This window comes from Gymnodraco acuticeps, unplaced genomic scaffold, assembly GCF_902827175.1.
Source record: "Gymnodraco acuticeps unplaced genomic scaffold, fGymAcu1.1, whole genome shotgun sequence".
In the NCBI taxonomy this organism is placed as follows: domain Eukaryota; kingdom Metazoa; phylum Chordata; class Actinopteri; order Perciformes; family Bathydraconidae; genus Gymnodraco; species Gymnodraco acuticeps.
The window spans coordinates 1,216,522-1,240,544 of NW_022990235.1; the positions used below are offsets into that span (position 1 = coordinate 1,216,522).

Sequence of the window (24,023 nt, forward strand, 5' to 3'; positions counted from 1 at the left end):
TTCTCCTCAGGGAATATCATGTATAATTATTTGAATCAGACATTTATGTATTCCTCACCCCTGCTGCTATAATGATTCAAGCTGAGGAGTTCTAATGCCAACAGAAACATCTAAATGATTTTTTAAATACATTTTAAAGGAGTTTACCTTATTAAATAATCAGTAAACAGGAAAATTGTGTCACATTTGATTACATTGCAGACCTGCCAGGAAAATGTGTTCATCATAAATTACTTATTTCACACCTCTCTACCTAATTCTGTGCTGCCCAGTTTGAGAAGTGTTACAGCATGAGAACAAATGTTGACTAATAGCTCAAGACTTTGTTGTCGGGTCCAAGACAGCAGAAGAGCACTTGTGGGTTTTTTTCATATGTTGCTTGATGCCAGAAGCACAGCATGGTTTTGTGTTCTCTCTGCTTTTCTCCTGCAATTAGCAAGTGTAACAGACAGTAGTGGCAACTCTACCAAGCAAGTGCTATTTATAACAAAAGCAAGATGTCAAACCCCAATAGCATCCTTTAAAATAAATAAATCATGTACCATTTTTTTATTTGACTTTAATTTTTCCTCCCGCAGAGATATAGCTGCTTGTTAAGCTATGCTACATTTAGCGGTTGTACATTGCAGATGATATTAAATTCTATTTGAAGACGTGGTACGCTGGTAGAGCTGACGGTGCGGCTTCCTGTGTGAGTGAGTCCCGTCCTTCAATCAGTACAGCTGGCTTCTCTGGGCCCAGTGAACATGGTAGTCTTAGTTCTATTATTCACACCTTTACCCAGCTTCTCCCATGGTCAGCACTTCTAACTATGCCTAAAATACTATAGCTAGCTGTTATACTATAGCAGCCCCAACAGAAAATAATTTGCTCTATGTTTTGCACCCACCACTAACTCCAAGGGCAGCGTTACTGTGTTTTATTATTCGACTTGATGAGTAGTGAAGGTTTCCCCTGGAGAAAGGGCTCATCTCTTCCACTGGAGCCCTTTAATCTTTCATTTTAGGGATGTTATTTCGTTTTTTAAAGCTGTTTCTTTTTTCTTGCAAACTCTTCTTTACCTCATAAAACAACATTTTAATCCACCTTTTGTTTGTGAAGACCGGAGTGAAAAATATGGGCTAGTTTAGAAAGCATAGATCAATCTTTTCAACTATTGCGGCCAAGCCTCACCCTCTAGCCATCTTTTAGTACAAGGGAGATGATGCCCAGTATCGGCCCTCGGTCCCAGCCCTGCTCTCCAGAGAGAAGAGGGTCTTGCTTGGATCTTGCCGAGGCAGATGGGGCGGGCGTGGCAGGACTGGCATGTGTGAAAAGACTGTTAATCAATTCCCATGCCCATAAGGGGATAGAGGTCAGCAGAACGTCTCACATTTTCCAAATGTCCCCGCACACTCTGACAATATTAAAGAGCCGAGGCCAGGCCCATTGCTGCCCTCATCACAACTTTGGCCAAAAGCAGGAAAGGCCTTGGCACAAGGAGCTGGAGGAATTGTTTTAGTTGTGTCAGTGCTGGATTTCTTCCAGGCAGATTTTTCTGCTTAATCTTCAATTTAAATCCGCCCTCATCTACAGTAGCTTTGCTGGTCCGGCAAAGCCTGTAGGTTACGGCAGGGCAGACGGTCCCTGCTCTGACCAGCTGTGACCCTCAGTATCCACCATGAGTCCTGAAGTGTATGTGTCTGTGTGTGTGCGAATAATACTGTTTATATTTTATATAATATTTGTACTTTACATTTTTAGTTGTACATTTTCTGTTCCACTTTTTAAGTATTTTTTTTTTGTCTGAACACACTGATGCTTCTTCTGTTACAAAATAATTTCTGAAATTGGGATCAATAGAGTATTTATCCATCTATCTATCTATATCTCTTTTTGTACACATGCACCTACACACATTTGGTCACAGTGTGTGAGGAATTCGAAGCATTCATGGCATTTTAGAGATGGCATAGAAATAACAGAATTTTTGTTGATTTTTCGTTTCATCTATTTAATGTTAATCTTACTTTTCTTTGGCAACTGTACAGTGCTGTCTTCAGTAAATATGCTGACTGAGTATTTAAAGGTAAAAGAAATCCCACATGCAGTTTTGAATTTGTTCTCCATCATCACAGTCCAACCGAGCCTTGAGCTCACTGTGGTTCTCCTCGAGGAGGCTGTGTTGGATTAACTAGCGTAGGGGCGGTGGTAGTTAATCCTTTGGGGTTACAGAAACATCTAATATCTAGGCCATAATGGATTCCACATTTTTCACTGGTTGAGCCACAATAATGATTACAAATGCCTGATGCCTACATCTGGCTCATGTCTTCGTATATACAGTAGCCATCTTGAAGGATAATGTAATTTTTTTTTACATAGTGTCAGTCGTCGTTAAGCTGTAGTCCCTCACTGTTCCCTATTGGCAAGCCAGCCCCTCTGTGATTATTCACCAGCCACCGACATCATCCTACCAGTCATATGGGAGGATGTATCACTACCGTAGCTATGTACACCTTCCCATAGTGACGCCAAGATTGTGCATACACCTTAACCTTGTTTTCCTGATGGCATGGTTATGAATAATCAACTGAGGTGCGTTCTGCTCTCTTGAGCCCTTCAGCTGTTTTGCTTTCAGCACCACAAAGCTCAGTGTAATCACAGGGTTGAGCTCTGTACCATTATTATATTGTTTTGAACAGATTTGGTATGTGACATTTAACTATTGATTAAAGGGATACTCATTCAAGGTTCCCCTGGTTACTTGAATATAAACAATGTAAAGCTTTCCTCGACTACAGAAAGTAATTTTCTAGTTGTTCAGCTTTTTGCTTAATTAGTTGATTTAATCTTAAGATTTTATACCAAAGATGTGCTTATACATTGCTTAATAATCAGTCTTAGCATTCAAAAAATGTCCTATTTGACTAAGACCAAAATTACCAATTAGTCAGCTATCAGGCTTAAAAAAAAATTCCATGCACAGACTTTGATACTCTTATTATTCTGCAATTTTCCTCTTGCATTTGTATTATGATTGCATTGACTTGTTAGGACCATGTGATATGAATAAACATGTTCACATTACAATTTTATACCAATGCATATTGTCATAGCATCTTGCAAAATCCACTGAGAAACAGTTAAGGGACTGTGTTAAAATTATTTTGACTGAGATTTACGTAGACAGGTGAGACAATGTAACATAAGAAATTAAGATATTAAAGGGAGGCTTCAAGTGGTTTTAAAGTCAAATTAAATGTTAAAATAAATCATAAAAAGCCCTGCCTTGCTTTTCTTTTTACAAAATTAACTTTTACCTTGTGTGTATGTTGCTTTGGACCAATGAATCTAAACTAAACTTTATCACATCGATTAGAAAATCCAAAGTGCCATTCAACTGGTCCACAGTAAGCCACAATGCCCTCATACATCCTGAGATATTATGGATTATTATTATTATTATTATTATTATTATTATTATTATCCATAGCTACATAAAAACATCTTATTACACAATATATTCTCCTATTGCCCATCTCTCAGTCTAGTAATTAAGCTTCTGCAGCTACATTTTAACACTGACACTGAACAGGACTTCTGGAGGTTAGTGAGAGCCTCTCAGCACAACCCATCTCTTTACATGTTGCTTTTTATAACACTGCCTTTATTTCGTCCTTTGACACTGAAATCCTTTATGCAAGAGAAATGCAACATATTCGCAGAGTGGAGCGCAGCCATAACACCGGTGACGCTGGACACTCATCTTCCACAACAATTCCTCATCACTGATGTAATAGCTATGTCCCTGAACAGACTTATTTTTCTCTGTACGTTTTTCCTCAGGGCTGGCTGCTCTTTTGCTTTTAACGGCAGCACGCCAACAACTCCAATGGCTATGGATCACACAGCCTTGGAGCAGCCGTTCAGGCCTAATGTTCTGTGAGCACTGCGAGTATTGATTCCCTGTGACATGTATGATTATAAGCACAGATTAATAGACAGGAAGTTTACAGCTCCGGGTAAAGGAAAGTATCAGAGGGAGGACATTTTGCTGTAGTGTTATGGCTCTGCATGTTGGGGTGGTATAATGGAGATGTGACAGCTCGACCTCCCATACATAGTATATGCAATATTTCCCACGGGAGACATGTTGCTTTTCTTACAGTGTAAACAGCGTGTTAAATACTAAGTCAACTTTCACACAAAGCTTTCCAATGCTGTGGTCTGACACATTCACAGCCTGTGTTTATGGAAGCTTCAATTTGTCGTTTTTCTGGTTTAGCACAATTGTTGAGTTTTGTGATTTTATATATAGCTGAAGGAGCAAATTATCGTTGCCACCTGTTTTAGTGATACCAACCAGTGGAGATGCGTTGTGCTGTGGGAGCGCCTTGTCAGCACTCTGTACGGTGGGATTTGGCTGAGCTCCATGTGTGTGAGCCTGATAATACCAGAAGAGACCTGTGAACATCAAGGACAGGGATGAGCAGTTTCCCTTGCCAATGTTCAAACACTTAATATCGCAACCAAACTCCATCCTGTTGACTTATGTAACCACGCTGGGTTTCTTTTGGCTCTGTCGTGCGCCAAAGTTTAGAAGCATCATTAAAGGCATCACATCATTTAGCATTGTTAATGTATTCAGTGCTGTGAAATTTAATTTAGATAGCGTTTCAAATTCTTCACACATTAAACTGTGCCAATTTCAAAGCAAGAAATAATAGACATTCAAACACTGTGGCTATTGTCATGACAATGGGGAATAATTACTGTGTAGTAGAGAAAAGGGTAACATTATTAAGGGCTTTACACTTTCTGATTAAGAAATTATATAATTTGTCCTGTAAAACATCTCAACTCTTATATTTTTTGTACCAGGGTTACTCAAGCTTTTCACCACCACTTTTGTTCTGATACTTCTGTTTTTAATATCTCTTTTCTAAGTACATACCACAAGTTAAATATTTCCCTATAATCCATTGTAGAAGCTTTGAATTGCTCTATTTTAATGTGCACCAAACCCCCAATCAACACTAAACGATAGCTCTCCTTTCCTCAAAAACCTTTTAGTGGACGTTAATATGTGGAAACACAGAACATTACATAACCTTTTGTTCTTCAAGTCTGCTAAAAGCCAATCAACTCGCAAAGCTAACTCTTTGACACACATACAAACACACGCAGTCTGATTACAGCATGTTTTTAGTCATTGTAAATTCTTGTAAGTGGTAGCTAAACATGTTTGTCTCCGAGAGAATCAACACACACAGCCCTGTTATTGCACTCAGCAGGACTGCGTTTCCGTGTTGTGCCTCCACAGTATCACTGTGATGTTCTTGTCTTTTTCCGGTGCGATGACTGATACAGGAAGGAGTGTGTCTGCTGCCTGCATGACAGACTGAATGCCACTGTAATTAAAGGTTGGCTGAGGGTGGGCAATGATGAGCTGTCTGCACAACCAATGATAGTTTCCTCGCATTTCTGCTTGAATACCTGCTATAACTCCCACTGAGCGTTTGTCTCCTCTTTCCATGGTGTCGTCTGCGTCTCTCTGCTGAGTGTTGGCGAGGAAGGGAAGTTGTGTCAGATGTTTGGATAGCCTCTCTGACTTTCTTCCACACCCAGGGGTGTTTCTGCAGTCACACACCCGCGGCATATTCTCATTAGTATCTAGTGAGTATTTTCCCCCGTGATGCTGTCAGGGCTGGGTTTTTCCCTCGCCGTCTTTAAGGAAGTTTCTGTTATTTATTAAATAGCTGGCAAGCACACTTTTCAGATAAATGGAGATGCATATTTTTGCCACAGACAAATAGATCCGATTTATAAATGAAATATCTTGTTTTGCTCCTTTGAGGAAAAAACATACAGTAATCAAAAGGGAGACATTTACATAATAATGTTTGACACTATCTGTGCATACTTTATTCAGTGTGTAATTGGGAAAACATCTCGAGATGGAGAATTTATTTGCAAATTGCTAATAAAAGGCTGTTTGCACCTAATTGTAATGAATCAATATTCTGTTACTGTGTTGCCCACTTCCTTGCAGAAAATGTTTTTGGATACATATTTGTGTTTGTTATTGACACTGTTAGAGACTCGTCGGTTCTGATTGGTTGTTTTCCTTGCCAGCGTTTTAATGAGGAGGAAGAGGCAGAGGAATTGAATGTTCATAATTATCCGTCTTGCTTCCTTTGGGATTTTGTGGCATTTTCAGCAAATATGATAAAAACATTTTTTTTTTGTAAAAGTTACCAATTTAACCTTGAAGTGTCCTAGTTTTATTTTCTATATGGCCCTACTTCAGTGAATTAGGCTATCATTACTTTAATACACCCTAGCTGCTACTACCTGTCAATATATGCTTCAAAATAGGTCTTGATTTAAGGTGGACTAATCGATCGAAGTGAACACCTTATTTTTGAAAGATGTTTCCATATAACACAATGGTACATATCACTGTAATTCAGGACCAGTCAGCACAAATCCTTTTATTCCCTTCAATAATGTAAATGAATAAGTTAACATTTTGACCTTACTTTTGAGTGCAAAAAAGCTTTATTTTGTCACCTTTATAGCACTTCGCATTTGATTAAGATACCCGAGAACAGGCCTTTTGAGATAATAAATATCTCTAAAAGACGCCTAAAATCCAGCAGATTGTTTTGGCACTGGCATCATTGTCCTGTTGTTTGTGCTCCTCTTCTGCTTTGGTTGGTCAGTTAGATAAAAGATAGACCTGCACAGCCTTTCCATAACGTTTAACCTCTGACTGCAGAGGTTTATCCAGGCAGAAAAGAGCTGGAAGATATACTGCGCACTCCTCAGGATATACCTCTCTTTGGCCATTCACTTGCTTTCCAGCAAGGACAATGACACAATGACAGGGTGTTTTCCCCTTGAAATGCAACGGACCCCTTGGGAATGGGAGGTTATTGAAACCAATGAAAAGTTCACATGACTAAATTCTGTAGAAGTCACCAGGGTGATGTGTTTTCATCAAATGATGGACAAATATCCAAATGAATCCTTTTGCTTATTTTTCTCATTTGACAGGATGCTCTTTTAAAACATTTGCCTTCCCAAACCAGGCTGGGTTACCATACATTTACGTATTGAGGTTTTTATTTTTAAATGCACAAAGCATCAATACATTTAAATAAGTGCAAGCATAGATTGCCTGTTTATTTGTCTGCCCGCCAGCAGCTTTATTCCCTCTCTTTCTCTCTCTCTCTCTCTCATTATTGTTTGTGCCAAGTAAAGCAGCTTTTGAGCGGCCGAGCATGAGCTTGCCCGTTGTCCAATCTCCATATTAAACACTGAAGGGAAAGGTCAACACCTCACACCTTAACAGTTATTGACAGGTCAGGAGGACGGAGGAGGGAGTAGGGAGTGGCAGGTCACTGATACGGTCAGGAAAATGAAACTGTCAAAATATGCAGATTAGAGGGAAGATGAGATCATTGTTGAGGATGAGTGGTTGAGCAGATGGCACTACTCATAAGGCACCTGAAGCCAGACGCAAATTGCTGCACTCATGGACAGGTTCATGGTTAAACTAATCAACTTGTTTCATTAGCAGCAGCAGCAGCGTGTGACGATGAGGTGTACAGTTGAGAGTTTGGAGCAAGGACGCCAGAAGTAGGGAAGGAAGGAGCCATTTGCCCCAAAACTTAACCCCCTGGCCCGATTTGCTCTAACCAGTAGGTGCTGCCACACCTTCATCTGGCATGAAATCCAACATTTGTAGCATTAGAGGGATTCACAACAGCTGTAACATTTCTTTGGTTAGAAGATCGGTCAGATCAATAGCGGCGTCTGTAACCCTTTTCAGGAGGAAATCATTTTCGTTGTAATGCTACGGTATCTGTTCTACAAAATCATTATATATTGTTGCCTCCAATAATCCTTGTTGTTTTTGTAGCGTTTCATTCGTTAAAAATGGAGGTGAAACATTTAGAAAATGAGGTGGAGGAAAAGCAATGGACCTTGATGATTTCTAACCAGTTCTGTTCACTTCTTCTTGAACTCTGCAAATAAATTACTGAGTGAGAGGAAAGGAAATGTTGAACCTCAGTTACTGGAGCTCTTAGAAGTCCTTGGTCAGTGTGTTTAGCTGCATGTATAGAAAAGGGTCAGTGGAGTATATTAGTTACATAAATAGATGAAAAATAGAGACAAAGAGAAGGGAAATTGAATGAAATATAAAAAATCATTGATCATGAAAAGGACGAAAAGGAGAAAAAGAATTGGACAAGCATTTTTGAATAATGAAACAAGCCTGGATCATTACTAATACAATGTTTGCCTCATTATGGCTTTGAAATGCCATAAACAATTGCAGTGATTTGTAGGACAGATTCATATTTGCAACATCTCTGAAAGCTCAAGAGTGCGTGTCGAATTGACATCATGTCAGAATGAATCATCTAAGACCACAGGCCTGCTTCACGGCTGTGCCCTGCCCACACACTATTAGTATGAGTCCAACACATTACAACAACCTGGCTGTGAGAATATGAATAAGACGTTTTGACGATAGAATAAACATTTGATTGATCGGATGTTCTGAGTGTAAATGTTCATTTCTACCCCCTGCAGATCCATCGATGCACCACAGACAGAAGACGGTGGTGAGGGACATGTGCTACCCGACAGAGATATCCAGCCTGATGGACTTTGGCACCCCGGACTGCTCGCTAGGCAAAGGTACGGTGAGGCTCCAAATATACAAGTTGTTGCCTTGGTGACAGCAGGAAGTGTGCACAGCGATTCATCATGGCAGTTAAAAGACACAGAGCTGTCAGCTTGACTGGGAGGTTAACACTGGAGCAAAGGCCTGCACAGGCTTAATGTGTGAGAACAATCAGATAACAGCTCCCTGTACCTGGTGACTCACAGCTCACAGCTGAATAACATGTTTTGTCAACCAATGCATAGCACAGATGCACAAGACTGGATTGACTACTTGCCGCAGAAAAGCACTTTACTTTGCAGATTGCTTTAATCTGAACAGAGCTTTATTGAAGCTTATTGCACCAGAGCTCGGTTTTTATCTCAAATTACATCATTGTAGCAAGGCCAGTTATATTCTCCAATTACCGCCATCAGTTGGACAACACATTTCTTTATAAAGAGGCCTGTGTGGCTCGGGGTAATAGTCTCTCTCGTGTGGAGTAATCAAACTGGCCTGCCTGTAATATTACACACCGCAAAAAGGTATTGATCATAAAGTATATCGATCGCAACTGTTTTGTTGTTCACTCCTTTCTCTCATGATAATCACCACTGTTATTCTCTATTGTTCTCACACCAATGCCAAACCCGAGTGTCTGCAGTGTAATTGTTGTAATAATTTTAACTCCAGTCTCTTCATCCCATCTATCCCTCTGAAGTCGACAGCGCTTGCTCAGCGGCTATTAGACAAGCCTAATGTCATTTCCACCAACAATAGGCGGCGCTGACAGCGTTGACCTCAGTCGCTCATTCTCTTCTTCCCACAGTGCCTATAGCTGCTTTTAGTCCCCCTCCTCCTTTTTTTAATTTCACCTTCTTCTCTCTCAAGGCTAGCTAATATCTTAATACCACTCAGCCCCGGCTCTCTATCAACGCTCCCCAGCACTGATAATGCAGACTGACAGGTCAACCGCGTGCAGCTGAGAGAAGCTGGAGCAATACAGTGTAGGGTAGAAAAAGAAGGATTTCTTCTGGCTTAAATGTGAGCAAATTAATGACAAAGTGATACAGGGAGTTAAGCCTGAGAATAAGGACACTGAGGGCTGGAACATTTCAGACTAAAGAACTGTCAGGATAAAAGCAAAGCTCTGAATAAAATTCAGTGTGGCTGAGAGGCGGGCTACAGCGTGACCTTGGAATTATGAAGTGCTACATTTGATACCAATTTGTATCTGATTTTAGACGCTGTAGCTCTTAAGACAAGTTAAAATCAGCTTTAATCAGACATGCTCAAGTATAAGTGGGAGTAATTAGCATCTCTACAAGTTCTAATAATTTGGCTCCATTTGATATTATAACTGTAATACTACAATGATGACCAGACAGAAAAACATATAGCTTCAATATGTAGATTAACTTCAATTGGGAGTTGATTGTATGCACGATAAGAGAGATAGATTTCAATCTTTTGTCTCAGCTCTGATCAGTCAGAGAGAAACGAGCCTGGCAGTAGTCCTTCAGGTGTCAGCCTGTGATGGACAGATCCATTGCCTCATGTGACAAGTATCTAGTTAGAGCACATGTGATCTGTGGACGGAGCTGAACACTGAGCGCCAGCCTCTGACAGGCAGGATAAATGGCATGCTTGCTCTGAACTGCTGTCACGTCTTCAAGTGCCAGAGGTTTAACTCGCCTTTTTTTTGCACAAACACTCACACACTTTATGCATACACTCGTGCTTTAGTATGCTAGTTATGGCACTCAAGAGCTCATAAACCAAAAATTCCATTATAAGATTATATCCAGCCGTGCTCTGCAGGCTGAATTAATTCAGTTGCAGCCCTATCTGTTTTCGTTGTACCACCTGCCTCAGGGTTCAGGCCTAAATAGCCCTGGCAGGCAAACAGGACCAGCCTTAACCTTATTTACTCTGCACACATCTGAGTTCCCATCTCACATGACACAGACTGTCCTTCCTCAGACAGGCAGAAGAGCTGTCCATGGAGAAATCCCTGCAGGGTTAAAGATAACATAGGGCAGCTCTTATTAATAATCCAATCTGAGTGTGTAGAGCAGTTTGGTGAGAAGCATGAACTTCATATCACATCACTGCTGTCATGGTCCATTTTTATGTAGGGTTTACATTCCTACCTCCTCTGGCCAAAACACACTTTCACATTCAGGAAGTGAGTATTGTAAAGTCATGTAGGCTACAAAGGCAGTGTGGGCTCAGAGGGAGCAAAGGGCTCTCACACTGAGGGCTGTTTTGTTCTCCTTTCAGTCACAGAGTGTAACTCCACACACTTTCCTCTGCTAGCTGTTGGCCATCAGGTGGAGTGAGAGCTCCATGGACTCACCTGGTTCATTACCTGAAGCCTAAGGTGCAGTTTGTATTCCCCTCCCCCTCCTACTGCTTACGTTTGTACACAAGGGGGGAAAAGATGAAAAGCAGGAGTGGGCGTGGGGGGAAAGTTGTCCTGGTTGCCACAGGGCGTGTCACTAAACAGGTATATAGAAAGTGGGAGCTAAAGAGAGGCACATAGAGAGGAAAGAAAGAAACTAAAGGAGCAGGAAATGTAGCCGAGTGGCTCCCAGGAGACGACTTCCTAGTAACCTGTCTGGGTGGAGCCTCACAGGCTGGGAGCGGCCGGCTGTAGTGGTGCATTCTGAGCGTTCGTTCACCGGTCTGTACGTATACAGTACGTGTGTGTGTTTCCTTTTTTTTTACCTGCTATGAGAGCTCAAACCACAGTTGACAGTGGAGTCGAGCGGAGCCTGTGCTGGAGAGGACATGAGGTCTGAGAAGGAGGAGGGGAAGGCCGGTGAGTGACAGACAGAATAGAAGATAGAGACGTTGTTTTTGTGTAGGCCATAAAAATGGCTTGTGTTTGCGTTGTGAGCGAGCTCAAGTTCACATGTGGGTGTGTATGGGTGCCTGCTTGGATTGTATGAGAGGAATTTGAGTGGAATGAGAAAAATGTATGATACATAAACAGTCTTGGAGAATACATTTATTCAGTAATATAGTATATATATATATAGTCTAATCAAGTACAATTGTGTACAAATGTGTCTGCTTAAATTATGCCATACTACATATCAGATATCATCTAAATGTGCTCAGTTTTTTAATATAATACATTTTGTACCTAGTAAACAGTATGTGAAGTAGTGCCGGAATGATTACAAGTGTTATTGAATAATAATCTACCTTTTATCTTTCATTAATCAATATATTGTTGATTCTATAAAAAAAAAGTTCCCAGAGTCCATACTGAGGTTTTAAACTTATCCAAAGTTTCTTAGCCCACCACCTAAAATGTAAATAATGTATTATTCTAGAAGACTGAGAGAACAACCTATTATATGAAGAATAGCTGGCAATTTTCTGACTATCAATTAATCGATTAATGTATCTAGAGTTTCTGCTCTAATGCGATCTAAAAAAATAAGCTTAATGACATACATCATGCCATATAAAACAATAATGTCCTGAAAATGTTCCAAATGATATATTGAATACCAGACAATGTTTTATTTTCACGCAGTTTAAGTAAATAAACATTGCCTCTACCATGGTTCATTTGTTTACAATAATATATATTGAAGGTTATTTAACATGATTAATGTGTGTACTCTTTGGCACAGCCCTTTACAGTAAGTGCTGATTTATTTAAATCTATTCCATAGCAGAGACTTACGTATTGTTTTTACTTAAAATAAGAACTATATGCTGACCTAGATATGACATGTTCATATAGATAACATGATAATCTGTTAATCTTTTATAATCATTGTACATGAATATAGTGGTATTTGGTGAGATAATGTACAGTGTAACTGATTTTAGTGGCTTACCAACAAATACTAAAGCTCTTAGAAACTAAGGGAAAATACTACTGAGGGAAAATAATATATCCATTGGATCTAGTGTTGTCAATATTCTCTGAATAATGCATATTACCCAGTACGTGTATTGTTGGTAATTGAAGATATAAAGAGAGGGCTTGATGGCGAGAAGGGGCCCACTGAAACTCATAGATAAAACATCATTATTTTTAATGTGTGGTTGGCTCTACCAGTCTCTTCATCTGAACGTGAGAGGGGGTTCAAGCCCAGATTTCTACACTGAAAGTAGAGATGATGGACACGCTGGTGTTGGTGTCACTTGAGTTACCCACCATTCAAGACTTCAAAGCTGAAGTGCTAATGGGTTCTGTAATGGGAATATGCTCAAAGGTCTAGAAAAAGACATTTGGAAAGGGAGAGACCGGATGATCAAGCAACCAGTGATTTGCTGTATTCATTTTTGAGGGACCCGTGACCAGCTGCACTACTGGAACTGTATACAGCTTGTGACAGTTTGTGACAGTTGGAAAGTGTCACTGTGTTACCATGGAAACATATAATGTTAACTGTTTCGAACGGTTCTCTTTGAGTTTTAAGCTGAAAAATAAACACACAGCTTGTAAAGTCAACAATAGAAGATTATCCTCTTTTTAACTTCTTCAATTTTACATTACTCACTGAGTAATAAGCATATGTAAATCTGCACATTTTCTTACTTGCTCAAAATATAAAGTAACTTATAATGGCAACCATATAATCAGTTTGGCAACCAAAACCTGATGACTTGTTGCGAGTCTGGCAACCTCTTTTAAAAGTTAGCGTTCAGCCCCGGGTCCTCTGTTAGTTATCTTTATTAAGATGTTATGAAGTTCTGTTTGTGTATATGTGTGTATCTATTGTTTGAGTCAAAGTGGTGTATGAATGAGAAGAGTTTGATTCCACTGGGTTTTGCGTGACTCCTACTGCAGCCGATGTACCCTGAGGTCACCACTCAAAACTGCAGAAGATAATGAGTTTTACTAATTCGCAGTGCAACAGACAGATGGTAGAGTCATTATAAACTAAGATCGTTGTTTTAAAGTCCTTCAACACGACCATAAGAGACTAAATGTTGCACATCCCCATGTAGAGCATCATTTTGTTGTTGCATTTTTCCAAGAATCATTTCTATTTAGACTCTGTTTGAGCTCAAGCTTCCATGAGCTAATCAAAGACATGTTCACTGTGTTAGGCTGAATATTAATGAGCTAAGTATTTATTGCCCTTTTTCATTATTCAAACTCCTCAGTAAGGTTTTTAAAGTGTCATACAGAAGCTTTAGAGGCAGCTTCTGGCCTGATGTGGAGTTATTCTGCTTGGGGACATGGGGGAGGCCCTTTTTCAAATCATGGAGATTTCTAGTCCTCCACAGAACAGATCCCGCGGTTTCTGACAGATGTTAATTCCCCACTACAGATTCAACAGGGACAATGTGGCCTTTGGCATTTTAGTCCTTACTGGCTTATGCAATTTGGTTGAAATCAGTTCGGTTTTTGCTTTCATGGACTTACAGACATTAACACACAAATCCACGAGGGCTGAGGACTGTCCCTCTGTGAAATCAGCAAGAGTTAGAGGGCTTTAATGAAGGCTTGATGATGACTTCCAAATGTTTGGTTGAACAGTATTACTTTGCTTATTAACATGGAATTAACATCTGTGTCTGTACAGATATGAAGCTACAGCCAGAATACAGTTAGTTTAGCTTAGAATAAGGCTAAAAACAGCACAGTAGGATAATAATAATAATAATATTTCCAAGATGTTAAAGTAGTCCTTTAGACTAAATATCTGCCTAACAGCCTCTGTCCAGATAACATGACATCATAAAGTACCTCACAGAAATATTCTGCAGTCGACACATTTTTCTGCAATCAGAGACTTGGCACAGGTAAATCTGTGTTTGAGGTTTTATTACTTAGGGCTTTAGGGGGGGATACTGGGACCAGGGTAATATTTGAGTCAAAACAGACATGCTCAGACACCTCACCTGCAGTATGAGAAGTGTAGGAAATGAGAGGGTGGAGCTTAAGAGGGACAAGGGTCATCTTGATTGACTTCACTGAAAACTTGAATATTCAATGCTCATAAATACTACATTTACTGTACAAACTCACCTCATTATCTTGGCTTTCCTTGCACAGATCAAATGATTATCTGTTTCCTGTTCATAACCGTTGAGTCAGCCAGGTTAATCACTGGCTAATTCACCTCATGTTAACCAAACCCAAGCACAGTGAATGATGCCGGTGTCGAGTGACAGTGAGGGTATGTTTTTCAAAATGCAGCTCTCAACAGCAGTATTAGAAATCTATCTAGCTTTGTCCAAGTTCTCAGTGCTCTGCCAGTGGCACATCCTTGGCAGCGGGCCTAATCTGCACATAATAAACGTGTGAATCAATTACAGCTATCTGCTCTTGGCGTTCTTGCACTGACCTCTGTTGTAATGTAAACCCAGAAGCAATTAATTATTAGAAGCTGTTTCTAATAGATACTGTATACTGTGGCACAGATACACTGTACACATGTGTATTGGGAAACGCAAAGATACAGTATTCAAATGCATCAATATGCAGGACACATACTGTATGTTTCAACCATCTTAACTTTGTATCTGCTTTCAAGTACAGTATGCAAGGTTTCTTTTAAATGAAAAAAGATAAAGCTATCACCACTATATCAAAGTTTTATAGCTGTACTGAAGTGGAGCACGGTTTTTTCTCTGCAGACCTCAATGAATTACCATTAAGTGGTGAATACTTTGGTCAGGTAGGTTTGAGAGCAGGCAACATGAATTATTTATGCCCATATGTGTTATAGAGAGGCAGACTAATACCCTGACTAGGAAACTGACCTGACCCTTACATGCAGGGCCTTTTCAGGATAAGGGACACACAAGCATCAGGAAGTGGAGACTTGTCACTGGATTTACCGCTGTTTGTAGTTTAAGCATGTCAAATCTGAAACTATACAACCCAAGCAGGTCTATACAACATCTGTACCATTATTGCACAAGTTCCTCTTGTCACTAGCTAAAACTAACAGTGAAAATGCTAAATAAAATCCTTATTGTGACATGACGAAAGACAGCACTTTTAGTTGCTGCCTCCTGTGACATCTACCCAGTCTTTCTAGGATTTGAGACTCAGTCTTCTTTTCCCTCCTTCTGTCTTTTTTCAGATTTGGTTTTCGTGCTGATTTGATGCTTTTCTTTCATAAATCCTTAAGTATTATGCTTAGGTAAACAGAGAGCTCAAGGATCATAGAATGCTATGTTTCTTTCAGCATCATGTCAGGAAACTCTTCAGTTTCATAAAATGAGTTGTTTTGTTTTGCCCTTTCTTACTTTGGTTTGTAATTGTACTAGTCTTCTACCATGCTAGCAGTTATGTAAGGCTGAACTTGTCACAGCGCAGGTTTCAGCTAAACGCTAATGCTAGCATGTCATACTTCTCACAATGATTATGTTAACAGGCTGATGTTTAGGAGGTACAATGTTAACCATATTCTAGGCCTAAGGTTTCACAGCACTAGTCGACAGCGATCACTGTTTTAAACCCATCGTCAAAATATCGTATCTTAAGGGAAATAGGAATGTTTATAGCCTACCAAATTTCATGTAATATTCCAGAATAATCAACTAAAACTGCACGTGATTCTCATGGTGGTGCTAGACAAAAATTCTGAGTATCATCAAAGTCATGAGGATTTATTTTCTGAGCCACACATATTTTGGTGTTGACTAAAGTGGTGGACGGGCAGATCGACGATATCGCAAACCTGAGAGCTATGACGCTGGAGGGGTTTAAAACTAAAGATAACTTTTGAGACATCAGGGCGTACCTTGAAGTACAGAAGATGGTATGTGTTGACAAGTGCTATCTGTGTTATATTAAACATATCCTCTCCTGTGCAGCTTAAATCTCTTATGACATATGAGGAAACACTCTGAAGCAACGCAGATTAATAAAATGAGGCTTTTCGCCTGCTTCTGGTTAATACACAGCCTGCAGGGTTTATTTCAGTCCATCCTCGCTCTCTATTTTTCTTGTCAGGGCTATTGTGTTACCTCCATGAAGAGTTTAATCAGGAGCTAAAGCAGACTGCTGTCTTCTCCTGGATCAATCTCCACTGATCTGTATACTGTAATTAGTGTAGGCCAGAGCTCAGCAGACATACACTCCTCTCATAATACTGTGCAGGAAGAGCCATTACATTAACACACACTCACAAACACGCTCATACACATACATACCCACACAAATGCAAATCAAGTAATCCAGCAGCAACAGGGGGAAAGACCTCACCACACAGAGTGATGTAATGATCAGTATATGCTCCTCACTGCTTAATATTACATATACAGTATGATGCCAACACTGATTGCCCTATTGGTGTAGTATGGGACTTTGGAGTGAAATGGGTCAGCTTTTCTTCGCTGCCTTATCCACTCAATTTTATAAGCGCTTGTCTGTATTTGATTAATTAAATGATTAGAAATTAATTTAAAAGTGTTCAGTGTTAATTAGAAAATGTTTAATGTTAACCTTGATTCGTTTCATTAGAATGATAGACATGTAACTCATCAGGTAAAAGTAAGATAGATCTGCAGGTGTAATTGCAGCCTAATAAGAATCATACAATGTAGATGAACCTCACAGATAGAAGATGTTCTTTGTCTGTGGATCCTGTTGCTTGTAGTCATTTAACTAAGATTATGTTTAGTCAACTGAACTGAGAGAGTAAGCTTGAGCTTATTTTTTTCTGAGAGCCGTTGGTATATTTTGTCATTGAGGTAAACATGAACCACTTATTTGTTCAAGTGGTAACCCACTTGTATTTAGTCCCTTAGTCGTTAAGAAACACGATGGTGGGTTGTTTCCCCTCAGGGAGGCTGACAGTTTGGTTCAAAACAATCACCTGCATTGCAGATACTCACCAACGTCATGTTTACTCATTCACAGGAAGCCTCTGTCCTGGGTAACAACTTCTAATGTTTTTATTTTTCATTCTCTCTTATAAATAAATAAATGAGCATATGAAAGTCGAATGGGGCTTTGATTAAGCATTTTAAAGGCTTTCGTTTTTAGTGTGCACGTATCAGAGAGTTAAAGAAAAGCTTTGGTTGTGTTGCTGTTTACATTCCCAATGAGTATTTGTCAATTTGCTCTGAATTTTGTTTAAAGTAAATGTTGATATTGGTGCTTTGACGTGCTTAGCTGCACCCCCTCTCAGACTTTCTGTAGAAAGCCATTAAGCTCCCATTCACCTGAACCTCCTCCCCTTATAGATACCCCTCTCCCCCTTAAAGGTAGCATATTAGAGCGGTGCACCGATACTGAGAGCCAACAGGGGAGAAGAAACCGTTTAAGGTCTGCAGGCTCAAAACAAATCTCAGTACTGTAGTATAATTAAACAGTTGATTGTATAGCCATATGTTGAACAGTGACTTCATCTTTCCCTGGCAGCTCAAGCTGTTAACACATCCCTTTGACACACAGCAGCAGTATGAGTGTGTCATATATTGTGTACAGGTTCTGTAAAAAATAGACATGTTAGGAATTGACAGTGTAAGAAAGAAGTGTATTTAAAAAAAGCCCACAGTTTGATGGTTTATTAAATGCATGAATGTTTATTAGGTATTTGAAGATGAATGAGGTGGAAGATGTGTTTCATGCTCCTAACTCCTCCAGAGTGAAACAGGACAGCATTAATACACTTTGGTTGTGCACAGGAGTCTTATATTTAAATGATTGTTTTAACATGACAGTTATGTCAGCAGTGTATGTCTTTCTGCAGCAGTCAAGTTGTAAAATACTGAACCACCTTATTATCAAACCATGGATTTCTGCACCTGAGAAACAAGAGGACAGAAGGAGGCAGCAGCATGGCCTCCGGCTTTATATTGGACAGAAATAGCTGAGCGATACCACTGTACTAACTAAAGTTACACAGATTTGAATTGCCAGAGAGACCGGAGGTAGTAAATCAGAATCAGAATCAGAATACCTTTATTAGTCCCACAGAGGGGAAATGTATGTAGTTACAGCAGAAAAAAAGAGCCACAGACAGCTTAATGTTACATATGTTACATGCATTAAAAAGTACTAAGTTATGATATAATAAAAAGTTACATCATTTTCAAAATACACATCCTGTTAGTTCTTAGGAATATAGGTATATATAGCACAGTTTTACCGGCATATATATATATTACACATACATATAGCACATATTGCACATATTGCACATAGTTGGTTAGTATTTAACAGCAAAGGGTGTTATTATAGTCTGTGTTGTGGTGTGTGTGTGGGGGGGGCGGTGAAAAACATGTCATATCTCCTCCGGGCAGATCAGTCGGCTGCTGTCACTGAGGTGAGTTTCGACACCCCTCTCAATCATACCGTTTTAGTTTCATGGTTTGCTTTCAAATAGAGTGTGGTCTATTGAAACTGTTTTAATGTGTTTGATTGGACAGTTAAGTAAAGTTGAATGGTCAGTTCACCCAAATGAAGGAAGTTTTCTTTTTGATCTATTACCCTTTAGAGGTATCTTGGCATGCAGATAGTTTTTATTGTTGTTGTTCTAGTTATGTGTGTCTCAGATTTCAACTGTTTGTTTTACTCGAAAAATGTGAACTATACTCTTTTATCCAGTAAGAGAGACATTGTTTTTTGATAATTAATTAATCGTTTGAGCCATTTTTTAAATAACATTTTACAACAAAATATCCTTGCTTCTTAAAAGTGACTCATTTTACTGATCTTCTTTGTCATTGTAGACTTACTATCCTTATTTTGGACTATTGATTTGACAAGACCCTATTTTCACTATGTTCTGAAATAGTATAGGCTAATCATGAAGGTCATTCGCACATATCAAAACATAATCAATACAAAAATGTAAATTAGCAGCAGCCCAAAAGATATTCAGTGTTTAGAGCCACACATACTAAATGTCTTTCAGCCCTGTTTTATGGGGATGGTGGAATACACCTCAGACACATGTCCAAAAAAAAAAGATCTTTGTGGAAAGGCGGAGGATAGTAAATAAGTATATTATATTAGCAAATGTGTTGTGTCATTTGGGTGAACTGACTGACAGACTCTTATGCTGAATTGAAATGAGACTGCAGGCCTCATCGTCAAAAGAAGCTCAGAATACTAAACTAAAACTACGAAACATGTCTGATTCAGATCAAACATTAGATAGAAGTTTTTCAAGCACTTGCTCTAAACTTGCCTGGTTAGAAAGTGATGGCTTTATGGTAAGAGCCAATGAATATGGATGTACTGAGAATAGTACATCTGAAAGTGCCTTAAAAAAATTACGGGTTTTGGCAATGAGAACTTTAACTTTTAATTTAACTTCTCATGCAAACTCAATATTCCAGCACAGCTCACATTAAGCATCTTTGATCATTCATGTATATAAATAGCTCCACTCTAATCCTGCTGGCGCTTTATATACGGGAGACTAGTTCAGGTCTTTGACCTCCAATCCACACATGTCATGCTCCCACTTCCCCTTCGAGCAGCGAGCAAAACCTCTGCTTACTTTCAAACCTAATCTTAAGCCAACAGCCAATACACACAAGTAGTATGTGTGTGTGTGTGTGTGTGTGTGTGTGTGTGTGTGTGTGTGTGTGTGTGTGTGTGTGTGTGTGTGTGTGTGTGTGTGTGTGTGTGTGTGTGTGTGTGTGTGTGTGTGTGTGTGTGTGTGTGTGTGTGTGTGTGTGTGTGTGTGTGTGTTGCGTTGTGACAGCTCTGCTATGCGGGGGGACTTGGAGTGATGGCCTTGTCCTGACTGGCTTTGATGGACACTCTCATCAGGCTTGGATGAGAAGTAAATGGAATAGGTTACAGCTGAATGCAAAGGGAGAGAGTAGGCTTCTCTTAGGACCATAATATTCTGACCAAGCATCCTGCACAACCTCTCAAGCCCTAAACATCCGATACTGTGGAGTGCAGTGGACGGTTTATATGATTGCATGAAACTGCATGTGGATCCTCCTCATCTATAGGTGGGTTTCGCCTGTCAGTGCCTTTGGTTCAGCTTTATTCAAGTCAGTGTGCAGTGGAGCAGCTTGTGTGTCTCTTCACACATTTCTTGAATGTAAACCGGCCATTAATTCAGGGGAAGAAGATTTCCCGAGATATGTTCCTCGATTTTACATCTAATGTGTTTATCACTGAGGATGCTGGAAATGATTGCAAATTGGATTTAGGAGAGTTATGAAACTGATTTATTTATTAGACACACTTTCAGTCAATCTAGTGTACATTTTCCTCAATTTTTAATTCACTTACAGTATATTTCCCACAAGCCAAGTGCATGCTGCTTGTGAAATACTAATATATTATGAATAAAAATGCTAATCACCATTTGAGAATCACTCTAATAAACAGGTTCTTTGCTAAAAACAACGACTCTGCCCGCTAAGGACAAGAGCATAACGACCTTCACAGCACAGCAAGAGCGGCCGATAATTTAAACATCCTGTTTAGAGTTGCAGATTAAGCCAAACACAATAAAGCACCTAAAAAATGCACACTTCAGTCCAGTGGAAAAAAAAGCGGAAGCCTGTAGGTAAACAGATGAATAAGCGGATTTAGGCTGCAAGAATGCCGTGAACGATAGCTCTCGCAGGGAAACAAACTATTTTTGTCACACGCAGCGCAGAGCTGCCCCACGTCTTCCCATAGTCCTGAGTCGACAGAGAGCGATGGACTGTCCCTTCCTCTCTTATCGGAGCTGCTGCAGCCCCATAAGGTCTGGCTGCACGCCTGCAGAGACAGCCTCTCTCCTTCTCCAAAGACACACACACACACACACACACACACACACACACACACACACACACACACACACACACACACACACACACACACACACACACACACACACACACACACACACACACACACACACACACATTGTTGCATGCACACTTGCTGTTGAATTTTACATAACTGCATGAGTCTTGTAGGGATTTGCATAAAATGAGGTGCTCACTTTTGTATTCATTTTTCATTTTTTTTCATTTTTTAAGCCAGACGAGCATCCTTAATGTTGGGATGGCAATATTTGGTCAAACGGAAATAACTCAATAACTATAGGAAGGATTGCGATGAAATCTTTCGCAGATGAACAAGTTAACACTCAGCTACAGCAGTTGGATAATTGATGCATTGTATAAACATTTTATTTAAGATTCCTTATTTTCATTATTGATTTATTTGTCAACTTTCAGTTAATTAATTAATTGGTTTTGTCTATACAATTTAACAATGCAGTGAAACACAAATTCCCAGAATTTGAAATGAAAATTTCGAATTTTTTAAAACCCAACTTTATTGCTTTCCAAGTCACAAGGAGAATCAAATCTGCCTATTTGAGCAGTTGATCAATTAATTGTATCCTTGTTAATTGAAGAAGTTCATTTTCTAATGAGCAACTATCTTTTTATTAATCATGTATTCTTTCCTGCGCTATCCAAGTTGCTACTTTTCTTTGCTCTGCTCTTCCGTCTTGTATTTTTTAGAGTATCATATAGGTTTTTGCTGTTGAATTACAAATCTATCATCAGAGTACAGTTTTACATTTTCCTCGAGTGTTGGGAGGAATGTCATAGTGCATGGAATACTTTGACGAGCACGGCTCAAGAGTGTATCGCTGATATTCGATGTAGTCTTATCAGACTACTTCCTCTCACTTACACACAATATTCACATGTTTCCGTCTGTCACTCAGCATTTATTTGAATTTCTTAAACCCCTATGGCCACAGCTGAAGTGGGAGCATTGAGTCTCGAGCGGTTATTTATGTGCTGCTGCTGCATAATAACACCTTCTCTCTTTAATTCCAGATGTTTAAGACTACGTTATAATTTCCTACTTCTTGTACATTTGGCTTATTTTGGTCCTTCATGTGTCCTTTTCCTCTCTTCCCTCCATCTTTCCTACTTTTTCCTGTGTTCTACTCTCTCCCTATGCTTGTTCTTATGTCTCCATTACTCATCTCTCTGTCTTCTGATTTATATTTGCAATCCAGCCCTCTCAGGTAACTCATTCCTCGTCTGCGTTCTCTAAATACCCAAACTCTCTCTGCTTCCTTTTCCCTCAGTGTTGTTGCGTGAGGAGGTGGTCCAGCTTCAAGAGGAGGTCCACCTGCTAAGGCAGATGAAGGACATGTTGAGTAAGGACCTGGAGGAGACCCAAGGAGGCTGCTCCGCCAACCTGCTCTCAGCCACCGAGCTGCGCGTGCAGCTGGGGGACAGGGAGCAGGAGCTGGACCGCGCCAAGGAGGCCCTACAAGGTCAGGGGCCCACACAAGCATCTATCTCACCTACTCCATCCCTTAGTGTCCCTTCTTTCCAACAGCTACTAGAAAAAAACAGCATATACAGCTGCCAAAGCTTTCAGTTTGAAGTGCTAGCCTTACTTGAATTCCATCAAGCCAGCATATGTTGTAATGCCATGAAATCCACTTTATCTAACAAAAGAAAATCAGTCACAATTGCAATGGACAAAAGCTATTTAAAACATTTAAATACGTAAACCAGAAGAAACATATTGTGACAATTATAACACAATTAAATAAAATCATCATCAGTCTAATTCATTATTTGCCGAATCCTGATGTCAAACTTTTTTGTTAATCATCTAGGTGTTCCCACTAACTACCTAACTTAAATGTTTCATAATGAATTGTATACATTCTCACTGTTATGCTACATTTCTTGATATTAAAGATGCCAAACAATCGATGCAAATATGTCCGATAAGTCAGCTTCATTCAACCCAGTTTGCCCCAAAAGTTAACAAGATCAAAATTCTTTTTTTTAAGTATCTTGTTCTCATTGGAGCATCAGATGTTCTTTAATTCATGTGAAACAAACAAAATATAATAATTTAATGAAGATATTTTAACCCATTTTAAGATCAACATAATTATGTACTATATATATAGTGCAAATTCTTCTGACTAGCTTCCAGTTTTAGGATTGAGTAGCAAAATACCAGTGGTATTAGCACATCAAGATATTTGCTCTGCTTACATAAAATAAATAAAACCGTTTTCTCTAACACACAATTTCCCGCTATGTACACACAATTGTGGTTCAGTCCGCTCACTTTTCTTAACTTTATCAAACAAGAAAAAAAGTCTTACCAAAAAACCTCTGGACTGTGGGAAAATGTCTTTTTAAATCAGTTTTAGGGTGAATCTCTCAGTCAGTTGTGTCTTGTAAGTGCCAACGTTTAGAAATGTGTTTACTCAAGTGGCAACAGAAGAGAAACCTGATCCTTCATGTTTGGATCTCATTGGTTTTGTGCGGCTTCACCAGAGATACTGTGTGTGTTCCTGTGTTTCGACATTGTTCAGTCTCAGAGATGGGTGTCGCCCCTGATGAGCAGCCAAGTAGACTCCAGGTTCACCTAATTTTAATGAACATCCATCAATCATGCAATAGA

General features: G+C 39.5%; 1 protein-coding gene across 9 annotated transcripts in view; it reads left to right on the forward strand.

Moving 5' to 3' along the window:
* kaznb (kazrin, periplakin interacting protein b) overlaps positions 1 to 24,023 on the forward strand; it is a 103,611-nt gene that overhangs the window by 67,872 nt on the left and 11,716 nt on the right. For 7 of the 9 annotated variants that reach the window (XR_004569300.1, XM_034219234.1, XM_034219233.1 and 4 more), the window contains 2 exons: positions 8,587 to 8,694; positions 22,675 to 22,866. Coding sequence is in view for 8 of the 9 variants with exons in the window: in XM_034219234.1 (XP_034075125.1) it covers positions 8,587 to 8,694; positions 22,675 to 22,866 (300 nt within the window). In the remaining variant the exon portion in view is untranslated. Of the gene's footprint in view, positions 1 to 8,586; positions 8,700 to 11,221; positions 11,484 to 22,674; positions 22,867 to 24,023 lie in introns of those variants that run through there. The other 2 variants (XM_034219240.1, XM_034219237.1) reach the window with 2 other exon arrangements.